The following is a 23,663-nucleotide window of genomic DNA, read 5'->3' as shown; positions in this document are numbered from 1 at the left end:
TGCTACAAAATTATATAGCTGCAAAATTATACTTTTTTTGCTTTCCTTCTTGCGATCTTATGATTGCTAAGCTGAAAATGGGCCCAGTTCTTTTCAAAAGTCCATTTGGAAGCATTCCAATAGTGGGCTAATATTATATGCTTTGGCTGGTATGTGCTGTGTAACAGCTTTAATATAGAAATAACAGCTAATAAACATCTCGCACAAGGTTCTGGCACCACATAAAATTTTTCAAAGATCTTTTTTCTAAGCAATAGAGCAATTTCCTTTAGGTTTGATAAAGCGTCTTCTAAATATTACTTTATCCCTCATCAAACTCTTATTTCTACTTTCTTCAGAATAGACCAGAATTTTACAGAATAGATGAAAGCCCATAATGCTTGAATATTTCTTGTGCAAAAAATACACGTGTTATAGTCAGCATCCTTTTATCCATAAAAATTTACTAGCTTCTGGAAAGTAGCTTTCTAATTTTATGAATGACCTTTCATTTATTTTTTGACTATATTTGTACTTGGTGGGCAGCACTCTTCCATCCTGCTTGGAGCTTTGGAAGCCTACATTCAGGAATAAGGGCAGTATATTGCAGGCTATGGCCTGTCAGATGGAGCTGTAGGAAAATTTTAATGAGATGGTGAAGAGCAGGCCAATACATTCTGGCCTGTAAAAAGAGTTGATTAAATTTGTTTGTTTAACAGTATTTCCCTTCACCACTTGTGTGACATCTGATTTTCAAACTATTGTCCATTTCTTTGTTTGGAGGAATGTTGCAAATTGATCTGATCTCTCTAATTTCAATGGAAGAACAAAATCAAATGCAGTAGGAAGACCCTCTCTGTAGCTGCTACAGCCACTGCTGTATTTCCAGCACCTGTCAGTACCCTTTCTTTAGACACTTCCTTTTCAGCTGAGACACCATAAAAATTGAGACTCCTTAATCTGTAATAAAGACAAAGTTAGAAGGATCTTCTGGTTTACTTGATTACCATGAATGGCTCTGGCATTCCTCCAGTGAGGGAGGACTGCTGTATTTGTAGGTGCCACCACCTGGCAAGATGATCCTCAGCAAACCCTTTCTATCTATCTATGCTGGTGCAGAGTTGCATACTCCTGTGTCCTTTCATGTCATGTTTTCATTGACGCATTAAGAACAGACAGTGATAATTATAAATATAATAAATCCACATCTTTATTAAATGCCAGAAAACAGTATATGAATGGTAGTTGACAGTGGGATTTGCCACTCACCTGTTTCTCCTTTGTATGACTTAGAGTTTATTCTGCTTCCTTTTTATTGATGCAGGGAGAAATTAATTTAGTTCCAGTACACCAAGTAGTAGGATTTACAGAAAGTCTTTAGAATTTACATATATCATCATAGAGATTTTCCTATACGTAATACAGTGGGTTCTGTAAGGTGACAGCATGTTCACAGTTGAAAGATTAAAACTTCCTGTGTCAAAGCCCTTTATGTGACATAAGGGCTCAGCAGAACCCTGTGAAAAAAAGTATACATGCTTATTTGTTATTTTAAATCTGTCATATTTGATTCAATGTTTCTGCACCTTTCAAATGTATTTTTTATTGCTTCAGAGAATGCTAAGGACTTGTTATTACTCTTCATTGTAAAGAAGTCTTTTCCCCATCCTGCAAAACACCTTTTGATTGCATTTTTTGGTATAAATTCATGTATTTACAAATCATCAGCTATCTTAGTCTCCCATAGTGATCATTGGATTGCACCATTCGCTCCCAAGCAAGAAGGGCATTCTGCTTAGGACAATATTGTACTACCTAGGAAAAAATTTCATCTTAAATTAAAGAATCAAGTCATGCAGAGCATACTGCGTACTAAGTATCCTCACTGCTAAAGAATCTGCATTCTATATTTGACTTGAAATGAATACAATTTTTTTTTGGTTATTTGCAGTTCTTGGCAGCAATGATTTTTTTTTTCCCCCCTAATAAAAAATTCAAATAGCTTTGAGCCAGTAGTAGCACTTTGGTGCCCATGAAAATTATGAAAGACAATTTATGAATATTTTAAGATTAGCAGACAAAACTGAATTTAAAAATGTATGCCATCTGTATTAAAACTGATTACTTCTTACTGAAATACTTTGACAGATTTAATTGAGTGCCTTGCAGAGACCTGAATACATTCCATCAATCCAGTCATCCTTATTGATCAAGATTTTAACCTCCTTGTTATTAATTCTGTATGTTTGAGATCTGTTTTCCATTAAGAAAGAAAATTGAGTATCAGCAATTATAGTGCAATTCTTCACTGATTTTTTTGATTGTGCAATTGCCGGATTATCAGCACAGTGGTTTAGCAATTCAAGTAGTTTTTAGTTACCGTAGTTCTCCCACTAGCACTTGAAATATTCTTGAGCATTAGCAATTTACAGTTCTGGAACTTTTCAAGCATTCCAAGGTTTGCTGCAAGTAAAAATTAATTATGCAGAGTTCTTCAGCCAATTATTTTGATACTTTTGAGAGCACATTTTTTGCAGAACCAAAAAAGTTACTGTTTGTTTTAACATCCCCTTACTGATGAAGTAAAAGTTTTTAAACTGTAACCACTCATGTTCTGTTACTCTTTCTCTCACGCACACATTTGCACAGTACAATATTCTGACACGCACTCTTATTCAGACAACTGGTAAAGTAAACCCTCCATTGTCACTAGAATCAAGGAGTATAAGAAAAAAAAATAGTTAAATTCTAAAATTAAGTGAAACAAAATATTCTCTACTGTAAGGATGCTTTAGAATTTATGAATTCAGTGCTTTTCAGCATTTACTCAAGTATTTTAAATGAACTTTAAAGCTATAGTTTTGAAAATTTTTGTGCCCATTTGCTTGTAATTTTTGACATCTATTCAGTGTATTGATGGTTAGGATGGTATTTGAAATAAGTGAAGTCTTTCTCTTGCACTTTGCTTCTCTCTAACATGCTGCAGTGAAACAAAATGATACTAGGATTATGTACTGAGACAAAAAAACAGGTTAATTACCATTTCCCTTAAGATCCATTAGCCATCAAATATGCCCTTGTACATCAACATTTATGCACCTTGAGTCTTCAAAATTTATTCCCCCGAGCTTTCCATTATGGTTTTATTATTTGTATTGTATTTCTTATTATTGATCTTTAGATCTGGTAAGTAGGAAAAAAATGGTTTTGGGAGAAAAAAATGCTAAATTTCCTCGGACTTGTTTAAGATGTTTTTTTTTTATCGTAAAATATAATTCAGTGGCTGACATCTGGAGTGGAAGTTTTACTTTGTTTTTTGTTAGTTTTGAACTGAGGATATACTTGTATGTGTCTGGCAGTCTGTTTTATAAAGCTAATGCCGTGTAATATAACACCTGGTATCTATTTGTTTTAGGTGTAATTTCATTTGTTGCTGAAGATGAAGACCAACAGCAGTCTCGACATAGCAGCTCACCAGAGAAGACAGATGGTGAACAGGCCCTTCAGAAATTGTCAACGGAGACACCACAAACTGTTGATGCAGCAAACGCGGGTATGTTTGTTATTATGAATAAGTTAATTGTCGGTTTGTATAAAATTATATCATCATTTCTTTTTAAATTAAATGTATATTTAGTATGCCAGGCCAGATGTCTGCAAACAGTGTTAAGTCTAAAGTTTATTTCAAGCATATATGAAACTTCTTATTTTCTGGTTTTTGAAATGTTTTTATGGAATTTTAAGCTTGTTTTTTCTTTTTCTCTTTCTTTTTTTTTTTGTTTTCCACAATATCACCGAATATTTCTTTTTCTTGGAGAGGGTCAGCATTTTTTAAGTGCTTTCTTTTAAAAGTAACGAATAACATTAATTTTGCTAATGTCAAAGCAAGCCATTTCTGAAATTCAGATCACTGCATTCCACTGTAGAAAAATTATTCTTTTAACTGTCTGTCACAGGTGCTCCTTTGTTAGTTACATTAAAATTGAGAGGAGAGAATTCCAGAATACCTGGTTACTTTCAGATTGTCACCTCATAGTTTATTCTAAACACTTTCTGCATTATTTTTGATATTTTAAGTGTTCCAGAGGAATGTGCATACCAAATAGACAAAGGTGTAGGGACGTTTTGTCTGTTTTAAAATTTATTTCTCCATTTTCTTCTTTACATTTGCAAGGAAAGCTTTGCCTATAGAACTGTGTTTTTTATACTTTTAATGCCTTATTTGGAATTATCAAAATTATCAAACATTATGTTAGATGGCTAAAGTATATTTTTTGCATGGAAGCTATCAAGAAGAGTTCTTCTTAACCTGAAAAAAAGTATTGTTTTAATCAAAATTTAAATTTAGGAAACTGAGAAGAGCTTTCAATTTGAGATCTCTTTTCTTTATAACTCTAATTTCATTCTGAGAGAATTTATCTAGTTTTAAAAATAATTAAAAGCTAATAAATAATTTGAGTTAATCCAATGTGAATATCAGAAAGTCTGCTCTTTTATAGTCTATTAATATCTGTATTTAATAATATGTGGAGACTGAGAGATCAGTATCCTGTCTCTGATATGAAGCAATCCCAAGAAATTACAATCTGTATAGACAGGAGAGAGGCAGGAAGAAGACAGAATCTCAGAGAAGTAGTGACTCTCCCTGATCATACCAGTAACTTAATGTTGGGGATTATCAAATAAAACAACCATTTTTTCCTCACAAGCCAAAGGCCTATCAATAGATATACGTTGTCTCTCTAATCTACCAGATTTGTTACCGCATTCTTTTTCACTAATTTTTTTGTGACTTTTGAAACACTTGTTTTACACAACTCAGACTTCTAGCATACTTAGCTTTGTTGCATGCACTCCACTTCTCTCTAAAAGCTGTATTTAAAACTAACAAAATACAGTAAAATGGTTTCTGTGATTATATAGCTCATACAAAATCATATCTTCTAAAATGTTATTTTGTGCAAACAGTTGATAATACAATGTGAGTTTAAAATAGAAAAGGAAAAGAAGTGAAAGAGAATGATGTAGCCGGACATTGGAAAATGTTGTTTTCAAAAGAAGAGAGAAAATAATCAAAAAAAGGAAATAAGGTGACCAAAGAACCAAGTTTTTCCCATAATGCTTATGATACAGATAAGACTGTTGCAACAGTGGTAAAATTATAACCAAAAAAAAAAGAAAAAGGCAGGTCAGTGCTTGAAAAATTGAAGAACAGAGTTGAGAAAAAGTCTAGAAATATTAAATATTAAATAGAGAATTTTCAGAGTCAAGAGAAAATATTGTAAACTAAATCCAAAAAGAAATAAAGAGTTTTTTGAGGACAGTACAGATTCAGTTTTGTCTGGTATCTTTAAGGGGAACACTAGTAATGTTGAACAGTAGGTTGGTTTTTTTTAATATTGGCATGAAAAGAGCCAGAAATAGGAGAAAGTCCTTAAGAAGGCCGTTAGAAAGGAAGGAAACAATTAGTATTTATCTTTCCCTGTTTCTCAAAGTGTTTCTCTTTCCCTGCTTCTCAAAGTTCAAGAAGACTTCCTTGCCTTGTCCTCCTACAGCTAGCTTTTTAATTTGAATTTTCATGTACAGAAACTTGGAAATTGGTTGGCATTAAAACTCTCACAAGGTATCATTATAAGTTTACAGAAGAAGGATTTTAACAAAGGTTAAGTTAAGGTGATATGAAGGCAATGCGGTAGAGATGAGAACTAGGAGATTTTGAGATGTTAGGAGGAATTAATCATAAAAGAAATATCAAGAGTGATGCCAAGTACACAGAAATATTGGAGACAACCTTCAAATCTCTACTGAAAGCCTGCAAATGTTAATGAATTTAATTATGCTTCTGTTGTCCAAGCTAAGCACTTCTGCTTATGAGGTATTTAGGCTTTGTAAAGTTAAGAATCATCAGTGCAAAGCTAGTGGTGGCTGCAGTTGAAAGTGACTGAAAATAGAAGGTTAAGAAAGAAAAAAGGTTAAGTAAGTGGAATTCTCAATACATTTCCTATCACTGATATGAATTGAGGACATTGTTCTTAGGTAGAAAATCCAATGCATTTTCAGTGTTTGCTGCTATTATTAGGGATAAGCCTTTTGCTCAGTTTGATTCCCCATTAACAATGTGAGAATGGCTGATTTGCTTACACATTTGAAATATGTTTTTCAAATATGTTGGTGGGTGATTAGTCTAATAACTTGTTGAGAGGGGCCAGGTAATCAGCTCCAGCTCAGTTCCCTTTTTCTTTGCACACTAATTTACATGAATACAATCACTACAGCACATGGGATCCCATTGGCAGCTGGAGGAATCTGCACAGCTTATTCATATATGGTTGCATCAATTTACTGCATCTTATTTTTCAAGTACTATCTTTTGCTATTTTTGTGCTACTGTAGGTTTATATCTTTGTCTTATTATAACCTATGCATTTCTAGTAAATTGTACTAACTCAAGTTTCATGACTGTTAGCAATGTTTAAGACATCATTACGATTGCTTTCTAAAGTGGACTGAAATTGGGACATGAAATGGCTATTCACTAATACAGTATTGCTTAACAATAGGATTTTTTTTTTCTTAAATGCTGAAGATATACCCTTACAATGCCCATATCCTTGGAACAGCAAGCTTCTATCTCACCTTTGAATCACCCAACTGCTTCTAGTCATTTCACAAAACATTATCTTCCATCACAACCATTAATTTGTTCTACCCATCTATAACTTATAACTGGGAAAAATATCTGCTGAAAATGGCTAAATAGAGATGGAAGGTAATAAGGTGTGATCTGACATATGATTGTAGTAGTATTTTTCAGAACTTACTTCAAAGAGGAGCTGACAGGCTCTTAGCTTTACCCTACACAGTTTTCTTTTACACCTATATTGTTACTGTAGTTTTTAATGAAAATTAATTATTCTATGGCTTTTTAGAGTAGAAAACCTGATGGATGTTTCTGAGACAGGATTTCTTAATTGCAGAGTGCACACCACTAGTAGAATGCAAACCACTTGCATTTGACCAGGGTAATCACACACTGCAGAAGTGCATCTCAGAGCTGAGAAACCCCAGAGCTACTGTAACTAATCTGGAGTAACAAAAAATAGTGGGCTTCTGATGTAGAGAAAAATAATATACAGATTTGAATCAGTAACGGCCAAAACAAGTGTGAGGTTGTCCATAGCTGAATAAGGTTAGAAAAAGATCTCTGATGATAAACATGTGTACACATAACATTTCTGTCTTGCTGTCACTCAGTGAAAAGTATTCCTTTTAAATACACTAGAAACGACTACCTTGTTATACACACCTTAATATTCAATATCATCTTCAGGTACACACACATATGCATTATGTAAATATGTATATATGCATTTACCTTTATTTTTCCTTTTATTCTTCTCCAGATTACATTGTAGGTATCGCTGCAGAAGATGATGATTATTTCTACAACAATTTTCATATATTTTTCTCATAATTTCTACAAACATCACTCATTTTGCTCTTCCAAAAAGCTAATAATTCTGAAATTCATTAATGTTTTTTTTTTCTCCTTCAGATACAGTTAAGAAAAAGCACATTTAGTGCTTGCAGTGAAAATCACTGGTACAGCAATCCTTATGACAAATCCTTTCTGTGCTGCCTTTTACTAGGGGAAAAAGAAAAGAAAGCAAAACCCAAACAGAAAAATGTCTGCACTGCAGATGTAGTGACAGGGGCTTGCCCCTTTCTCAACTGACATGGTTTTTCAGTTCTTTCCAAAGCATATTTCTGTTTTTGAAGAGAAGAGGTCCTAGGGGTTTTTCTCATGGGAACCAAAAGTAAACCGAGGCTAAGTGGTTGCTAAGATTGAAAGTAGGTCTTTTATATAAGATTTATCTTTAGATATTCCTATATAATAAAGTGCTAAAATCATAAGTAAATATTAGTCAATTAATAGATATTTGTTTTACAGTCTGCCCAAATGCTATGAAGCCTCCTACACTTGCCAAAATTTCCTCGCAATGTAGAGGAAATTTTTCTGCTCTGCAGTGGAGTCCATGGTGACTTCTTAAACTGAACTGCCCTTGGACAATTGCCCCTGTGTTGTGCTCTTCACCGTGTAGCATGTGGGCAGTAGGGGAGAGTGTTTGGTTCAGCTTCTGTTAGATCAGCTCAGCCACCCTCAGGGATTTGATCCAACAGCTCCCCTATAAAGAAGAGTCGAGAGCGTGAAGTTGGGGCAGTTTCTGCCATGGCTAAGAGTTCCTGAAACCAGGACGCACTGCAACTGCAAGTTCCCCCCTCCTCTTCCAGAATCCCTCACCCTCTCTCTCTGCAGCAGTGAGCCTCAGCACTTAAGCGACAGCTTTTAATGTTCCTGCCAGTGGTGATGTCTCACAGAGCGGAGCGATACAGACACAGAATGTTTGTTTGCACAACACAAGGGAATTTTGTATGTGCTGTTGCCCTAAGCAACAACACAAGGGAATTTTGTATGTGCTGTTGTCTTATTCTGACTGCCCTAAGCGGTGCCTTTATCAAAAGATTATACTTCCCATTGTGTTCTTCTTACGGAATGCATTTACATTTTTATGCCATTGCCAAGTTTTTGAATTTCTTTGTTCCTGAAAGGCATAACATCAAGAAGATACACTACTTGCGAATAAACCATGATATAAAAAAAAAACATAGTCAAAGTGGTTAGACCAGGCATTCATTTTGGTAAGCCTGTTTTAATTATCTTTTAAAATCTAATTTGTCCTTCAACCAGGCCTTCAATGACAGTTCACATTTTCTAGTCTAAGTTGTCATTGTATTTCTCATGATATTTCTCAGACAGTTAAGTGTCTTTCCTGTTGTCTTCAAAAACAACGGCTTCGGAGTGGGTTCATTGAGGGACTGATGCCTTTGAAAGGTAATGTTGCTTGCATATGTGGTCCTCCCAGTCTTTCAGGCTTGAAATCAATCCCTGAGAGCTGAACATCTGTGTTAGCACCATAGGTATTCACATAAGGAAGATAATGAAATAATTTCTTTGTTATAGCAACTTTTAAAGGTGGTTAAGATGAAAACAGTTCTCAGGGTGGCTACAGTTTAAAATCAGACTGCATTTATTCATGATATTTTTTTAAAAGATTATGAGAACTGAATAAACAATGCTAAATGTTAGGTTTTATTCAGTTTTAATGCAGTAATATGATTAATAATTGGTATATCTCAAAGCGTGTTATTTCTGGAATTACTATCTTTCTAGCAGGAATATTCTTAAAAATCATTTTGAGTTATCTACCTCATAAATTTTGATTGGGTAGTTAAGCTATTTTTCAGTTTAATCTGTGCACTGTATGTTCAAGCATATTGTACTCCACCTTCAGATTAGTTTGTTTTAATTGATTCTCTCTCTTCAGGAAAAAGACAAAAATATAGAAGAAATATCCAAAGAAAATAATCCCTGTGTAAACCTCATGCATATTTGAAAATGTAAAATACCAACCAGGTCTTGCTGTTTTTTTGATAGCATTTTAGCATCTGCAGCTATATTTATGCTAGTGCATGCAAGCTTTTGGGGATGGTTCAGCATGTGTAGAACATTAAAGATTAGACTGTTTTATCCTTTTTTCCTTTGTCAAAAAGAATGTTCAATTACTGTTAGCTTTCTCAGTAGGTGCCCTTCTGCAGTACTGCAGTCTGCTAAGTGTTACACATTTTCCTGTGCCCTTTTGAGACTCAGAACAGCTTTATTCCCCCAATAAACTAACATGTTTTGAAACAATTCAGATGTAGCAATGCTTCAAGGATCTATAGCCCACATGGAATTTTGTGGGGCATGGTATGTGTGTAATTAAAAATCTGTGCAAACGAAGCCGGTAGCCCATTTAAAATTAATAACAAAAGCAATCTATAATTGCTCACAGTGTAAGGCTGCTGGTCAACTTTAGGTTACATCATCCTTCATGCAGCAGGTGTTTTAATATTGCTGTGCTGAGAAGGCTAGTAACGTTGCATTTGCCCTAACCACAAATAAGCCACTCCATTTGTAAATCTGTACATCTCTATATTTTTGGATGTCATAACATGTAGGATTGCCTTCGCATATAAACAGATTACATTTTCTTACCTAGTTAAAAACACCTGTGATATGCATTTTGCTTGTTCTGATATGTAACTGAGAAACACGTTCATTCTGTCATATCTCAAATATTTGTGTATATATATGGAACTTTGTCAATTAGTAGTCCATTTAATAAGAATGGTCTGGAAAAAAAAAATTCTGAGTGAAATAATGGGTGTAGTTGTCATGGTTACATGTCTAGATGTACTCTGAACTTTTGCTTTTCCCTCTCGAGTTCACCTGTGAAATGACAGGTGTGATTAGCACCTTCCTGAATTGAAACAGCGCAGCAGAACCACACTTAAATTTCTTACCCTCCTAATCTGCCCTTCAGCAATAGGTCTGATGTGATAGGTCCAAGTGTAAACCCTCACTAGTAGTCTGTGACAGAACACATTCAGAGTCATATAAAAAATAACACTTTTGAAACAAAGCAGTAAGTGAGCTAGCAACAGAGCAGTAGTTTCTTTACAGGAAGTGCCCTTGCTATTCGGTTTGAGTGTTTGAGATGCTCTTTATCTACGTCCTCATTTTGCTTTTCCTACTTTGTCATGCTTACAAACAATTCTGATTTTACCCCTTAGCAAGTAATGAATTATAAACACATAGAGAGTACATAATAGTCATGAAAAAGAACACTAATATTTACCAGTTCCCCACAGTCTTATGTGACTGCGCAGAAGATAATGGGGTGAGGAGAGGAGAGAGGGAAGGTTCCTATCAGTGTCCTTTTTTCATGCTAATTCAATTGCTATGACCTGGGAAAGTATGCACTGAGCCAGAAAACAAGAAAAAATCAAACTTTATAGCCTAATACTTGGGATAGTTCATAAGAAGTGGAGTTCAAATCAAATATGTGATTTTTTAAAAGTATTTTACAGTGTTTGTTTTGTTTTTTTTTTTCCTATTTGCATAATTACTTGAATTTATGACATGAGTCTAAGTATTATTACACATTCAAATGATAGTAACATCAAAAAGATTGTCTAAGAGCAATTGCTTAAAATATCCCATTGCTTAAGGGGGAGAACAATTTTCTTCAAGATATATGTTCAGTCCCTCAAGCAGAGGAAAGACTTGCATATACATTCTCAGAGCCTGGCAGGACAATGTAACAGTAAAAATATTTATAAATAGATTCACAAATCCGGAGCACAGTTTTTATATATTTATTTCTTCGTTGTAAGTTTCTGAAAACTAAACAATTCAGAAATATAAATTATAACATTTGATTGAGTAAAAATTATGTCTTTAAGATGACAGGGAGCATAATAATTTCCAACAGGAGTAAATAAAACACATTTCTCCATCCAATCTAATATTTTTTCTCATTTTACCATCAGGCTCCCCCATAAGTTTTTGTTATTCTTTTACAAGTAGTACTACACTTTCATAGCTAGACAACTTTGCATCACGTGCTACTGCCATTGTAAGCCTTTGAAGTTATAACCAAGTTGTTCCTGAAGGCTGTTTGTGATTAGGTAACTCTCATTTTGAGAGTCTTGGTTTTTGTTAGTAAAATACTGTAAGTTCACCTCATTGTATTTTCATGGATGAATTTCTCTCATAACTTAAATCCCCTTGTTCACTCAGTAGCCTGCTGCTGAAATTTGTTGAGAACTTTTATTTCTATAGCAGCTGCAAAATAAATGGCCCATATAGAATCCTGGCTTTTGATTTTTCCCAGATACTGGTCATTCCTGCATTCTCATACATTCAGTGTGAGATAGGCTTGCCTAACTAACCTGCAAAAGACCACTCATATTTTTACTGAGTAAACAGTAGATATTTCTTGTCCCTTGCAGTGATTTATTCCTTATGGAGTCTACTGTCTCTCTCAAAATATTTCCTTTGCTTTCTCTGTGGGGACAGTAGAGTCCTAATTGTTCTTGACATACTTATGAAATTATAAATATTAGGGAACTACTGTTTTCCACTGTGGCAAAAGACAGATGGCATTTTATAGGTTGTCATCAGAGAGTGAGAGTATGTGTGTGTCAGAAGAGTAGTTGGGAGATTTGGATGCACTTTCAAGGCATTTTTTATTTCTGTTTATGGCATTTGGCACAGATTTTGTAGTGGAACTTTCTCTGTGAAAGGGATAGTTTTGATTTAGTAGAAAGAAGCTCACCAAGTATCCATGTTCTTTTGGTATGGTTTTTCTGTGTTTATCTTTCTGTAATACAGCTCTTTAAGCATTCCTACAGAAAATTCAGGTATTCACAAGTCACTGCTCCTTTCACCCTCAAATATGCATTTCAGAAATTGGGGGTATGTTACTGATTTGTGTTGACGACTGCTACTGGATAAAACTATCACTGACATCAAGAAGGTACAGTTGTCAGAAAAGTCTCAACCACTCCAGTCAGATGAGTATTTTCGGTTGGTTTGTGACAATGGCATTATTGCAGTAAGAGTCAGCCTGAATTTAGGAGCCCTTGTGGCCTTTTTGAGGGGTACCTACCGAAGTCTTTGACCTTTAGCATCACCCCATAAGAAGCTAAGTCCTCTGCTGTAGCTTCTTGCTGTTCACTGCAGGTAGAACCAGAGTCTTGCTCTCTCACTCAGAAGAAATTGCAGGTTAAATTCAGTTAAAAAGTCAGGTGCTATTCGTTCATGGTCAAATAAAAATTCTTGTTTAAAAACCTTCTCAGCACTGACATGTTGTTTTGCCGCTTAGGATGTCATTCATCTCTCGTACAGGACTTTATCTCTTCTTCCTTGAGAAATCATATTTAAAGCAAGATGTATCATCTCTCTGGGAGACTCCTGAATTTTGTGGTGCTCTTGGATTACATGCAGTTTCCTTTATTCTAAGTGAAAGTAATCTGGGATGCCAGATTTTTTTGAACTACAGAAAACCTGTATATGCTATTTCTTATGGAGGAAAGCCTTTAAAAGGCTTATTATCACCTTTTTTTTTTTTTTTTAATTGGGGTATTTGTGTTAATTCCCTCCAAAATAGTATAAGTATTTCTAAGAAAGCTACTAATGTGACTCAGTAAGTGAGGAATACTTTTTCTAGCAAATTGAAACAGCTATATGTGTCACTGTTAAGTTATGCTAGTTCTTGAATATGCATTTTATTTCATTTGTCAAGTATAACTCTTCCAGGTTTTGAAAGCTGCTACTGTAAGTGTGTGAAAATCTGGTTAACATAGGAATTGAGCAGCTAGGACATGGTAGGTGCAGATTTGGTTTCCAGATTGTTTAAGCATCAGACACTGGTAAACCTCTCCTGTGTATATATATATATGGATAAGACAGTTATTTTCAGAGATACACTCAAATTTTGTTTATTATTTTCATAGAGTAAAAAACATGTTTCTGTACATAAGGTGACTCCTTCAAAAAATGTCATCCCTTGCTCTAAATGATGTGCTACAGCTTCTCAGGAAGCTATCTAAAAACTGTTACTGTAAGAAAAATGCTGTGCGTTTTCTTTGAGTAGCTGTTATTAGATTCCTTTGTCTAGAAATTCCAGAAAAGCAACCCAGGGAAGACAATTGGCTTGGACAATTTTGAATTGGAAAATTACTTAAGCAAAGATATTAGCAAATTTCAGTGAGTTTTAATGGAAACAAGTAGGATACATGAATAACCTTTTACTTTCCCCCTTATTCACTCTTGTCTTAAATCTTATTTGCTGGTGGTAGTGTAAAAACTCGAGGTTCTGTGTGTTTTTAATTTGGGAGCCCTGCTTTTTGTACATAAGAGGAGATAAAAATGTGAACAACATTGTGGAGTGTCAAATTAAATTTACAATATGAATTCTGGCCATCGTTCATTTAATATATTTAAATGCAATCACAGAAGTATAAATAGGCAAAAAATATTTGAATGCTATTATAATATTAGCAGAAAAGGTTGGAATAGTGCTATTATCTCCACATTTTACTACTTCTGTGCATAAAAAAAATTATAAATGTAATATTGCAGTATTTACATTTGCAAATACACCATTGATTGTGTGTTCAAACCATACAATAGTTTGCATAGTATGCATACATCAAAAAAGGTGTTAAATATTATGTTGAAGTTGTTTGTATTTATGTATTAGAGATTATGCAGCAACAATCAGTCAATAGGTAAATGAGATGTCAGGTATTAGAATGAATCTGGCTAGCGGCATTTTGCTTTTCTGTGAGCTGAGGTGATAATTTGGAATATATTTTGTGGTGTCGTTATCTGTCTGTTAAACATCATATTTCATTTCACATCAAAAATTTGAGCTGATTTGCAATGAACTGGCACATCCTTTACCTTGAAGTATCTGTCAGACTTCATATTACTGTTTACTGAATATTTGTTTGACTGTCTATGTTAACCTTACACATTCACAAATATTTTTTCTCTTGGGAAATATAGTGGGCTTTTTCAGGTGAGATTTTTTGAGAGATATTTTGAGTCCTGCGTACGTGCTTTTGTATCTTTCCTGAAAGGTCCTTTCTTTTTCCTTTTCTGTTTTACACTAAGGTAAATTTATTTTGTTCCACTGAACTTTTGACCTATATTTTTCCACAAAGACTAGAGAAATCTCGCTCTCATACATGTGTTTCAGCTGGTTTGCCCAATTTCCTACCAAGAAATTTATGGAAAGATGATGTAACATTTTACTTTTTTCCTCATATTATCTTGTGTGTCACAGTGGTGTTTATTAAAAGCCTGATTTGCAAGTGCTGTGTTGTAGATCTGATCTCAAGGTTCTTTCAAATGAACATCACCTTTCTATAGGTAGGTAAAGAGATGAACAGGTAAAAATGTCAGCAGGTACTGCAGGGATTCCTGAATTCTATCTGTTTAGAATCTTCAGGTCAAAGTCCATTTGTTTTGAATTAATTTTCACTTGTCAGAATTAATGTTTACATTTATGCAGGAAATTTGAAATTATGTTAGAAAACAAACTTTGAAAAGCATCAACTTTACCATTTTGAAATTTTTTTCTTGTTTTCATATCAAATAATACTGACCGGTGCTTTCTTCTTTTTCAGATATACTTTTTTCTTTCTAAATATGAAGAACTAGGTTGCATTCAGAGTCTCTGTTCTAAAATACACATAAACATTATTGTTACTTTTTGGAAATGATATGATCTTGCATTCAAGTCAGTATTACTCGCTGTACAATATGGCAATTAGTATTGCATTGTGTATTTTAAAACACTTTTTGCCTAGGCTTTCTGTAGTAGTCACATTGTTATTGCAGTAAACCATGCTTTTTGCATAGCAGATGTTTTACAGATACAGCTAAAGAAAAGCATCTGCAATAAATGTTTTGTATGTCATTGTCGTGGATGTATGCAGCACTAGAGAATGTGCAGGACACAGAACCTAGCAAGATCAAAATTTGAATTTATTTCGGATATGTGCATAGTGTGTATGAAACATGGGAAATGTGCATACGTAAATTGCTGTCCAATCATTTTCAATTAGCAATGCCTCATGGTCCCTTATGTCCATGTTATTTCAGACTCAGATTTCATGAATGTTTAAAAATATAGCCCCTAATAATAAGAAACCTCATAGAAAAGGTGCAGTCCAGTAAGGACAATAACAGTAATTCCTGGGTTTGGAGGTGTTTACAAAGGCTTTTGTGGTTTTGACAATTAGAATGAATTATAAAAAACATGATTAGCATTCCTAGTAAGGTATTAAAGTAAACATGTTATTTAGGAAGAATGCTTCTTCTTTCATACTGTATGTGATACATATACTAATTATTGTTGAACATTAGAAAGAATGAGAGAAATGCTTTCACTGAATTCTCTGGGTTTATCATTTATCTACACCTTATTTGTCCACCAATATATTGAGAAATTAGTAAGAACAACCTGATAAAGTTCAGCACCTGTAAATATGGCAGTCAATTTCCATGAAATTAATGAAAGGTTGGTTTTATTTAGTGTGGAAGTACATTACCATAAAGCTCTTCGACTTGAAGATTAATGGAATTTGACTTAATCATTTCTTATTTTATTGAAAACATAAATTGCTCAAGCAATTCTACAGTGGGTTTTGCTGAGATCTAATGAAAATCTGCCCACTTTATCATTGTGGTCGGGAATCTATTTCATAGAACTAATTTTGTATTTCATAGATATATAAAGAAATAAACATAGTTTTCCTAAAATGACTAAGGAAGTTTTCCTAAAATGACAAAGTACGCAGCAGAAACTTGTTAAGGACATCAGAAAATTATACTCCATAATAATATCCTCTTCAGGGGACACACAGTTTTTATCCCAGAATAATGTTATTTGTGTGTGTGTGTGTGTGTGTGTGTGTGTGGTGTTGCTTTATGTTGCTTTTTTGCATGAGAATGAGATCAAATGCCTACTCTGTGGCAGAGCTGGCAATGGAAAGTAATCCAAATCCCAATGTACTTGATTAAAAGGTTCCTTTTAAAGTAAAAGGGTTATGCTGAAAAAGAAAATAAATAGACACTTCTCAGATTTAATGCCTTTGCATTTGCCTGCTCTGTTTCTATGAAGCATTACAGTAAGACTATGTTAGGGGTGATAAAATACTTTTGGTTAATTTAATATTTTTACCATACCACATGTATTATGGGAAAATGAATTTTTATTGGCAAATACAGAAAGAAAATTTTTCTAATGAATGGTGGTCATGAATCACTCTGTAGGACACATGAGTATAATTTTTGTTATTCTGGCTTGTCTTCACTTAGGAAATAGGCATTCTTAGCCTTCAGATTTAGCATGTTTTTTTTTAAAGAAAACTGCATAGGGTTAGCCTGCTAGAGTATGGTAGAGAATTTAAAAATGAACCCTGTCAGTAAGTGATATGTCTTCTCACTAAAGTCTTGTGACTTTAACTCATAGTTAAAGGTTCAGTTAGAAACTCACATATATTCCAAGAAATGTTGTTAAATTAGTTTCCTGGGAGCTAGAAGGGCTAAAAATTTTGAGTATTAATCATAGAATCATTAGAGTTGGAAGGAACCTTAAAGATCATTGAGTTCCAACCCCCCCTGCCATGGTCAGGGACACCTCCCACTAGAGCAGGTTGCTTAAAGCCCCATCCAGCCTGGCCTTGAACATTTCCAGGGATGTTATATATTAAAATTCTCTATTAAAAATGAGGTTATGTGATGCCCAACATTTCTGTGGTCTTTTATATATTTTAAAAAGCTGCTGAATTGCGAGCTGAGATATATAGACCTTTTAGCAATTAATTTTACAGTAGCTTCTAAATTCCAAGGTAATTTCTAGAATTCAATTGATTCAATGGCATTTGCCTCTCAAATGAAAGACTTGTGCTGCTTAATAGAGTGTAGCTTTTAAATATCTTGCATATGCAGCAATTTATACGGTGCTTGCTTCTGTTGCACAACAGTAGTGTAAAACTGGACTAAATTTGTCTTCAGTAAGCTTATTTTGAGTTTATTGTGTTGGCAATGCAAGAATATGGCTCAGAATTTCATAATAAAGAATGTTTAGCCACTGGAAGTATATTTCATCACAGCATATTACACCTAGAGAGCACAACAGCTGAAGAAATTCTGTCAGGCCTTAGCTGCTAAGACTTAAAAAAGAAAGGTTTGCTATGCCTTTACAATAAGTGTCATACTTGTGAGCAGGCTTCTGAGACCTAAGAAAAAGTGCTGCTTTTCTGCTGCCTTTTTTTTTTGACTGCTAGTTTGATCTTCTGCCTGTCACAGGACATTATGTTTTATTAATGTACTTTTATATTTCATTCAATAACTTGTGTTTGACTGAAATAAAAGTTCAAAAAGGCATTAATTATACATCAGTATGTTGTTTCAGTACCACGAAGATTTTTACCAGTTCTAAAATAATTCTAATTTCTGATTTTAATTTTTCTGGCTTCAGTTCTTTGATATTATATGTCAAAGAGCTCTCAGTAGTCAAAAAGTTTAGTTTATGAAGGTATTTTCTGTAGTATAATAATACCAGCTATTTAAAAAAAACCAAACAACAAAAAGCCCAACAATTAGATTGTCTCTCTTTGGAGCAATATAATTATTATATGTAAATATGTCTGTATTTTATGTTTTGTATTCATCCTGACATGGAACAGGGAAACACTTGAGTATCATTTTAAGGAACTTCATGACTGAGTTCAAATTATCCTACTGTGCCAAAGGTATATCAACAGTGACTGTGTGTACATGGCTACTGTACAATCTTTATTTGAACAGGTAGACGAAGATTTTTAAAAAGAAAAAAAAAAAAGAAAGAAAAAAAATAAATAGAAGTTAAAGCAGATATGGCAAATAGAGAAAAATCAATGGACCTTTGGGAAAGCCTCTTAAGAATCTGACTAATTTTTAAACCTGTATGAAGTAAGTGGGAGCAGGGGAGGTTAGTGCCGTAACTTGTTTGTATTCATTGGGTTAAGAAACTGACTCACATGGACTTGATCATGGCTGCATCTGCTTGGGACTGCAATCATAGCTCTGTGGTTGTTAACAGAGAGCAAAAAATTCCAGTTTCATGTGAGCTGGAGATTATGACTGTGAATGAGGGTACGTTGAGGCATTTGTTGGAACATGAAAATGTGTTAGTTAGGTATAACCTGGTAGACACCAGTAGTTCCTTTGTTGATTCTAACCACCATTCCTCTAAGATGTTATTTAAAGCTATTTACTAATGAGGACTGTATGACCTAGGTAATCTGTAATCCTATTTCTTCTCCACCCTTACCACCGTAAAGGTTTAATGATATTTTTCCCATGTGCTAAAGCCCACTGTTTGTTACTCTTTACATCAGGGACAGGGAGATCCCTTTCAGTAGCAATCTTTTATGCACATGAGGATTGTAATCATGGTCTTTAAAAATCTTTCTGAAGAAAAAGAAAACAAAAATAAAAAAGATTTATTTAGCAATAGTTGCTCTCTGAACTTTAAATTCATACTGGTTATACTAGTTTTTCTGTGTTTTCACAAGTCTTTTCATCATTGCATAACAATTATCTACTTTGGGGGGGGGGTTTGACTTTTCTTCTCAAGTGTCTTGATTTGTTCTTGTCTCTCTCCCTTTTGGCATTATGTGTTTATTCTACTCTTAGACTAGATTACCCTAAGTACCTCCTCTATTTAGCCTCAGCTTCTTTCTTTGCCAGGTCTTTGAACTGAGGTAATTATAATAATCAAATATCATTCTTAAAGCAATTATAATTTATCTTCACATTAGAAGTTAAACAGTATTTTACAAGTGTGTTAGTATTCTAAGCAACCAAATCACTTCACTGTATAATCTCTAATTATATCAGATTTATTCTAATCAGTGAAAAGTTCCAATTCCTCTTGCTTGCTCTTCAAATTTCTAAAACCGTTATATGGTATATGTAAAGTATCATCTTTAAAAAAAAAAAAAAAAAAAAAAAAGAAAAGGTATCATATTCATATCATAAATTACAACAAAGATTCTGCTTGTGATGATGGTCTGAATTTGATTTACCAGTTGAGACATGCTAATATTCTGGACTAAGAATAATAGACCCGGGCAATACAAGATGAAATAACACTATAAGGGCAGAGTTTTGAGAAAGCCATGTAATACTAATGTGTGTGAGGTGCAGCCCACTCCCAAATATACAGATCACCCTACTTGAACTTACCAGTGCTCACCAAAGTTGCTCTGCTTATTTTCAGTGGCTCATACGTGACAGATTCCTTGTGTAGTACATTATTTCATCTCCTAAGTGTCCAGAGAAGGGCAACGAAGCTGGTGAGGGGTCTGGAGAGTAAATCTTATGAGGAGAGGCTGAGGGAGCTGGGGTTGTTCAGCCTGGAGAAGAGGAGGCTGAGGGGAGACCTTATTGCGCTCTATAACTACCTGAAAGGAGGGTGTAGAGAAGCTGGGGTCGGTCTCGTCTCCCAACTCACAGGAGATAGGACAAGGGGAAATGGCCTCAAGTTGCACCAGGGGAGGTTTAGATTGGATATTAGGAAACATTTCTTCACAGAAAGGGTTATCCAGCATTGGAACAGGCTGCCCAGGGAAGTGGTTGAGGCACCATCCCTGGAGGTGTTCAAAAGACGGGTTGATGTAGTGCTGGGAGGTATGGTTTAGTGATGGTGATGCTCCTTGTTTGTTGTGCGGGTGTCTATTTTTGTCAGTTAGGTTGATGGTTGGACAAGATGATCTTTAAGGTCCCTTCCAACCTAGAAGATTCTGTGATTCTGTGAATAGATAGGTGATAGCAAGATAGATTAAATTTCATTGAAGGTACGTGCCCTGAATAAGTGCAGAACACAATCCAAATGGTGAGTGAAAAAGCCCCTGTAGAAGGAGAATAACTATATTTGCCATATTTACATTGAGCACCTGACTGCAAGGGAGAAGGGAGAGCTGTGACATCATCATATTTTAGGGTATTGAGAGTTCATGAAAGTCATCAAGAATATTCTGAGTCAAAGGGATATTTTCTTTTTTTTTTTTTCAAATCCCATGGACATAGCTGATCCGTACGATGATTTTTTAAAAAATTGTTACCTGGTAGATGGAGATGAGAAAGTGTCTTTATGGAGTAAAGATGTCTAACTGAGAAATGGTGTTACAACATCGTACTGCAGTGATATTAATAGCATGGAAGACTGAGCTTCAAAAATGGAAGATGTCAACAGCATTAGTCATCCATTTCTTTGAAAGAAGCTGTCTGTTGTTTTAAAATTCTATCTTCTTACAGTTTTGGGGAAAAGGCATATCACTCATGGGCTAGTGGTCTGAGTTTCCACTGTAAGGTAGTGCTCTTCATTTGAGAAGATGGCTTTGAAGGCAGGGGAAAAAAAAAAAGATTCTGGGATTCTGACTTCAAAGGGATCAGACACCTTTTCAGACTTTTGTTTCCTGGTGATCACAAGAGCTAAAATGTGGGTTTGATGTTACTTTTTAGAAAATCATTCTCATTTTGGTTTCCAAATTTTCCTAAGTGACGAAACGCTTTAGAGATACAGTCATTACCTGATTTAGGACAAATTTTAAAGCAAAGGGACCCTACTCTAGCTTGTAGTTTCCCTCTTGTAGAATGTCTTTCTTCACCAATCCTGTCTATATGTATTATATTAATTGGAAAAATTGAATTAATTAAATATTAAGTACATTTTTACACATGTAAGCACCCTCATTCCATTTTAATTTGCTGTATGTCGAAGCACACCACTTTCATACATCAGATACAATTTGGGTGGACAAACTAATGCAATCTTCCAGCCTCAATGTCACTTTAGTACTGTCCCTCTCTATGACCTCAGTTTGGTACAAAATGTAAGGCACACTCTAAATTTATGAAAGTTCCTCTGGGCATATTATAACATCATATCGTTTAAGAACTAGATGAATGTCTGAGGAATACTGAATTTTTTATTTCAAGCTATATTGTAAGGGATACATTAAATGAATACTTATTGAAATGTTAAGGTTACTCAAATATGTTCATGTGCATTAAAATGGCAGCTGAGAGCAATGTTCATCTTGACATGTAATGCAAAAACATTTTTAAAAGCTATACATATTGATTAAATTTATTTAGAAAGTATAACCCTTAGGTGAGAAAACTCATGTGCTCAAGCCTAAAGGTGACAAGCCTAAATTTTAACATCTTTGGAAGAAGAAAGTGTAGGAGCATTGCCTTTCCAAGGATAAGTATTCCTCACATAGTGAAAAGGGATGTTACTGGCTGCCTTGTTGCATCAATTTGAACTTGTGACACGATAGGATTGCAACATTTTCTTAGTGTGTTAGTGTTTTACAGTTTTCTCCAGGAATTAGGTACAGATTTTCTACACTGGAAAGCCACAGAGAGAGATATCTAGAACCAGTGAAGATGGGAGTTAATTTATAAATAATTTTCAGTGGACTGATGGGTCTACTTCTACAGAAAAATTGTGATTTTTATATGAAACATATGAACCAAATAGATTTATCTAGAGACACTGTTAAAAGAAATATCAAATACATTAGTGTATAGGTCTTATACATCTTTGGACAGATAATTGTAACTAGTTTTGTATCTGGAATATACATTGAGGTTTATGGTAAGTGAGTCTGAAATAATCCATTAAAAATCCATTTTAAAATAATATTAAAAAAAAAAAATCAATTCAACATGGTAGAGAAACTTAAATTACCAAGAAAAGTTTGCAGAAATGATAGATCTTATTAATGTCATTCTTAGATAGCTAAGGCCAGTCAAATTTGAAAAATAAGGAACGTACATAATCACATGTGCTTAACAGCTAGTCCATTCCAAATAATTTATATAAAAAAATATTTATTCTAAATCAAAAAGGAAAAACTAAATTTGACATGTATCTATTAACTGATCATTTTTCATGAACAACAGCTCTTGCCCTTCAGAGATGACTCTACATGGGGTTGGTTACTCATAGATGTTTTGTTTGCGCGTGAGCAGAATGAGTTTTAAATTTTGATTTATCCTGTGCTAGTGGTGGTGAGCACCTTACATGTTGAAAACTATTACATATTTACATATTGTAGTGAACTAGACAAAATGTCTTTTTAAATTTATATTTTACATTCTGTAATATACAGTCATATACTATGAGAACAGGATTAAGCGAGAGAATGCTCCTACTCGGAGAGAATTTAGATAAATACCAGCCTGGAAAGTGTTTTGTAGAACCAAGAAATCAAGCTGGGTTATTCCTTTGCCTGCAGTTGCTAAAAAACATACAGTTAAGGAATACATCTAAGAGTGCTGTTGATGTTTAATTTAAAGCTGGAATTGAATCTAATTTATTTCTTTTTATTGCTGTATTAGCTCTGCAAATAGTAGGTAAAAATGCTGAGCAAAGAACGCACATTGAATTTGAAAATATCACTTTAATTCAGCTTTTTTTTTTTTAATAATCATACTTTTGATGTCAATATGAGAAGTCTGCAAAATTGGGATAAATTATGTCAAATAAATTTATTTTATTTAGCAGTACAATTCCAATTTCCCCATTGTGTCCATAACCATCCCCTGGCCCAAAACACCCTAGAAGTCTACTTCTAGGGGCCCAAGCCAAATCTTTCTTCATTGTCAGTGATATGTAATTCACCTGAATGACAGGCAGCTGTGCCCCAATCACAGGAGATTGGGACTTTTCTATTTTTAAGCCAATATATAACCTCTGGTGCTTGACAGCACATTTAACGGCTGGTGTAGCAGACACCGGACAAAAAGTAATTTTAGAGAAAGGACAAGGAAAAGGGACAGACATAAGAGAAATTTCCATTTGTGGCTGATTCTCATCCAAGTGACTAGAGAAAAGCATCCTGTGAGTATAAAAAAGGGGATTTCACAACTGATAACTCTTCAGGACATCATATAAAGCATAAGATTAAAAGTGTATGGTTTGCAACACTGAATTGTTAAGCAGAATTTTATAATATTTTAAAAATTGCACAACAAAATGAAGAGATCGCGCACAGGAGAAACAACTTATTTGCATCACTAAAGAGAAGTAGGACAAGTCACCAGACTAACTGGATTAGAAAAGGATGTTCAACTCTCTTGGAAATAAGACTCCTGTTTTTAGTATATCATATAAGCTGGAATGAGACTTGGAGGACACCTGTGAGAATTTTAACCTGAAAAGTTT

General features: G+C 34.4%; 1 protein-coding gene across 1 annotated transcript in view; it reads left to right on the top strand.

Moving 5' to 3' along the window:
* Positions 1-23,663, top strand: part of CFAP47 (cilia and flagella associated protein 47) — a 306,788-nt gene that overhangs the window by 170,861 nt on the left and 112,264 nt on the right. Inside the window, exon 53 of the mRNA XM_014954045.1 lies at positions 3,395-3,532. Within this exon, the coding sequence (XP_014809531.1) occupies positions 3,395-3,532 (138 nt within the window). The remainder of the gene's footprint in view (positions 1-3,394; positions 3,533-23,663) is intronic.

This window comes from Calidris pugnax, unplaced genomic scaffold (genome assembly GCF_001431845.1).
Source record: "Calidris pugnax isolate Ruff unplaced genomic scaffold, ASM143184v1 scaffold246, whole genome shotgun sequence".
NCBI classification, from domain to species: Eukaryota; Metazoa; Chordata; class Aves; order Charadriiformes; family Scolopacidae; genus Calidris; species Calidris pugnax.
This window is presented reverse-complemented; position numbering and strand designations above follow the sequence as displayed.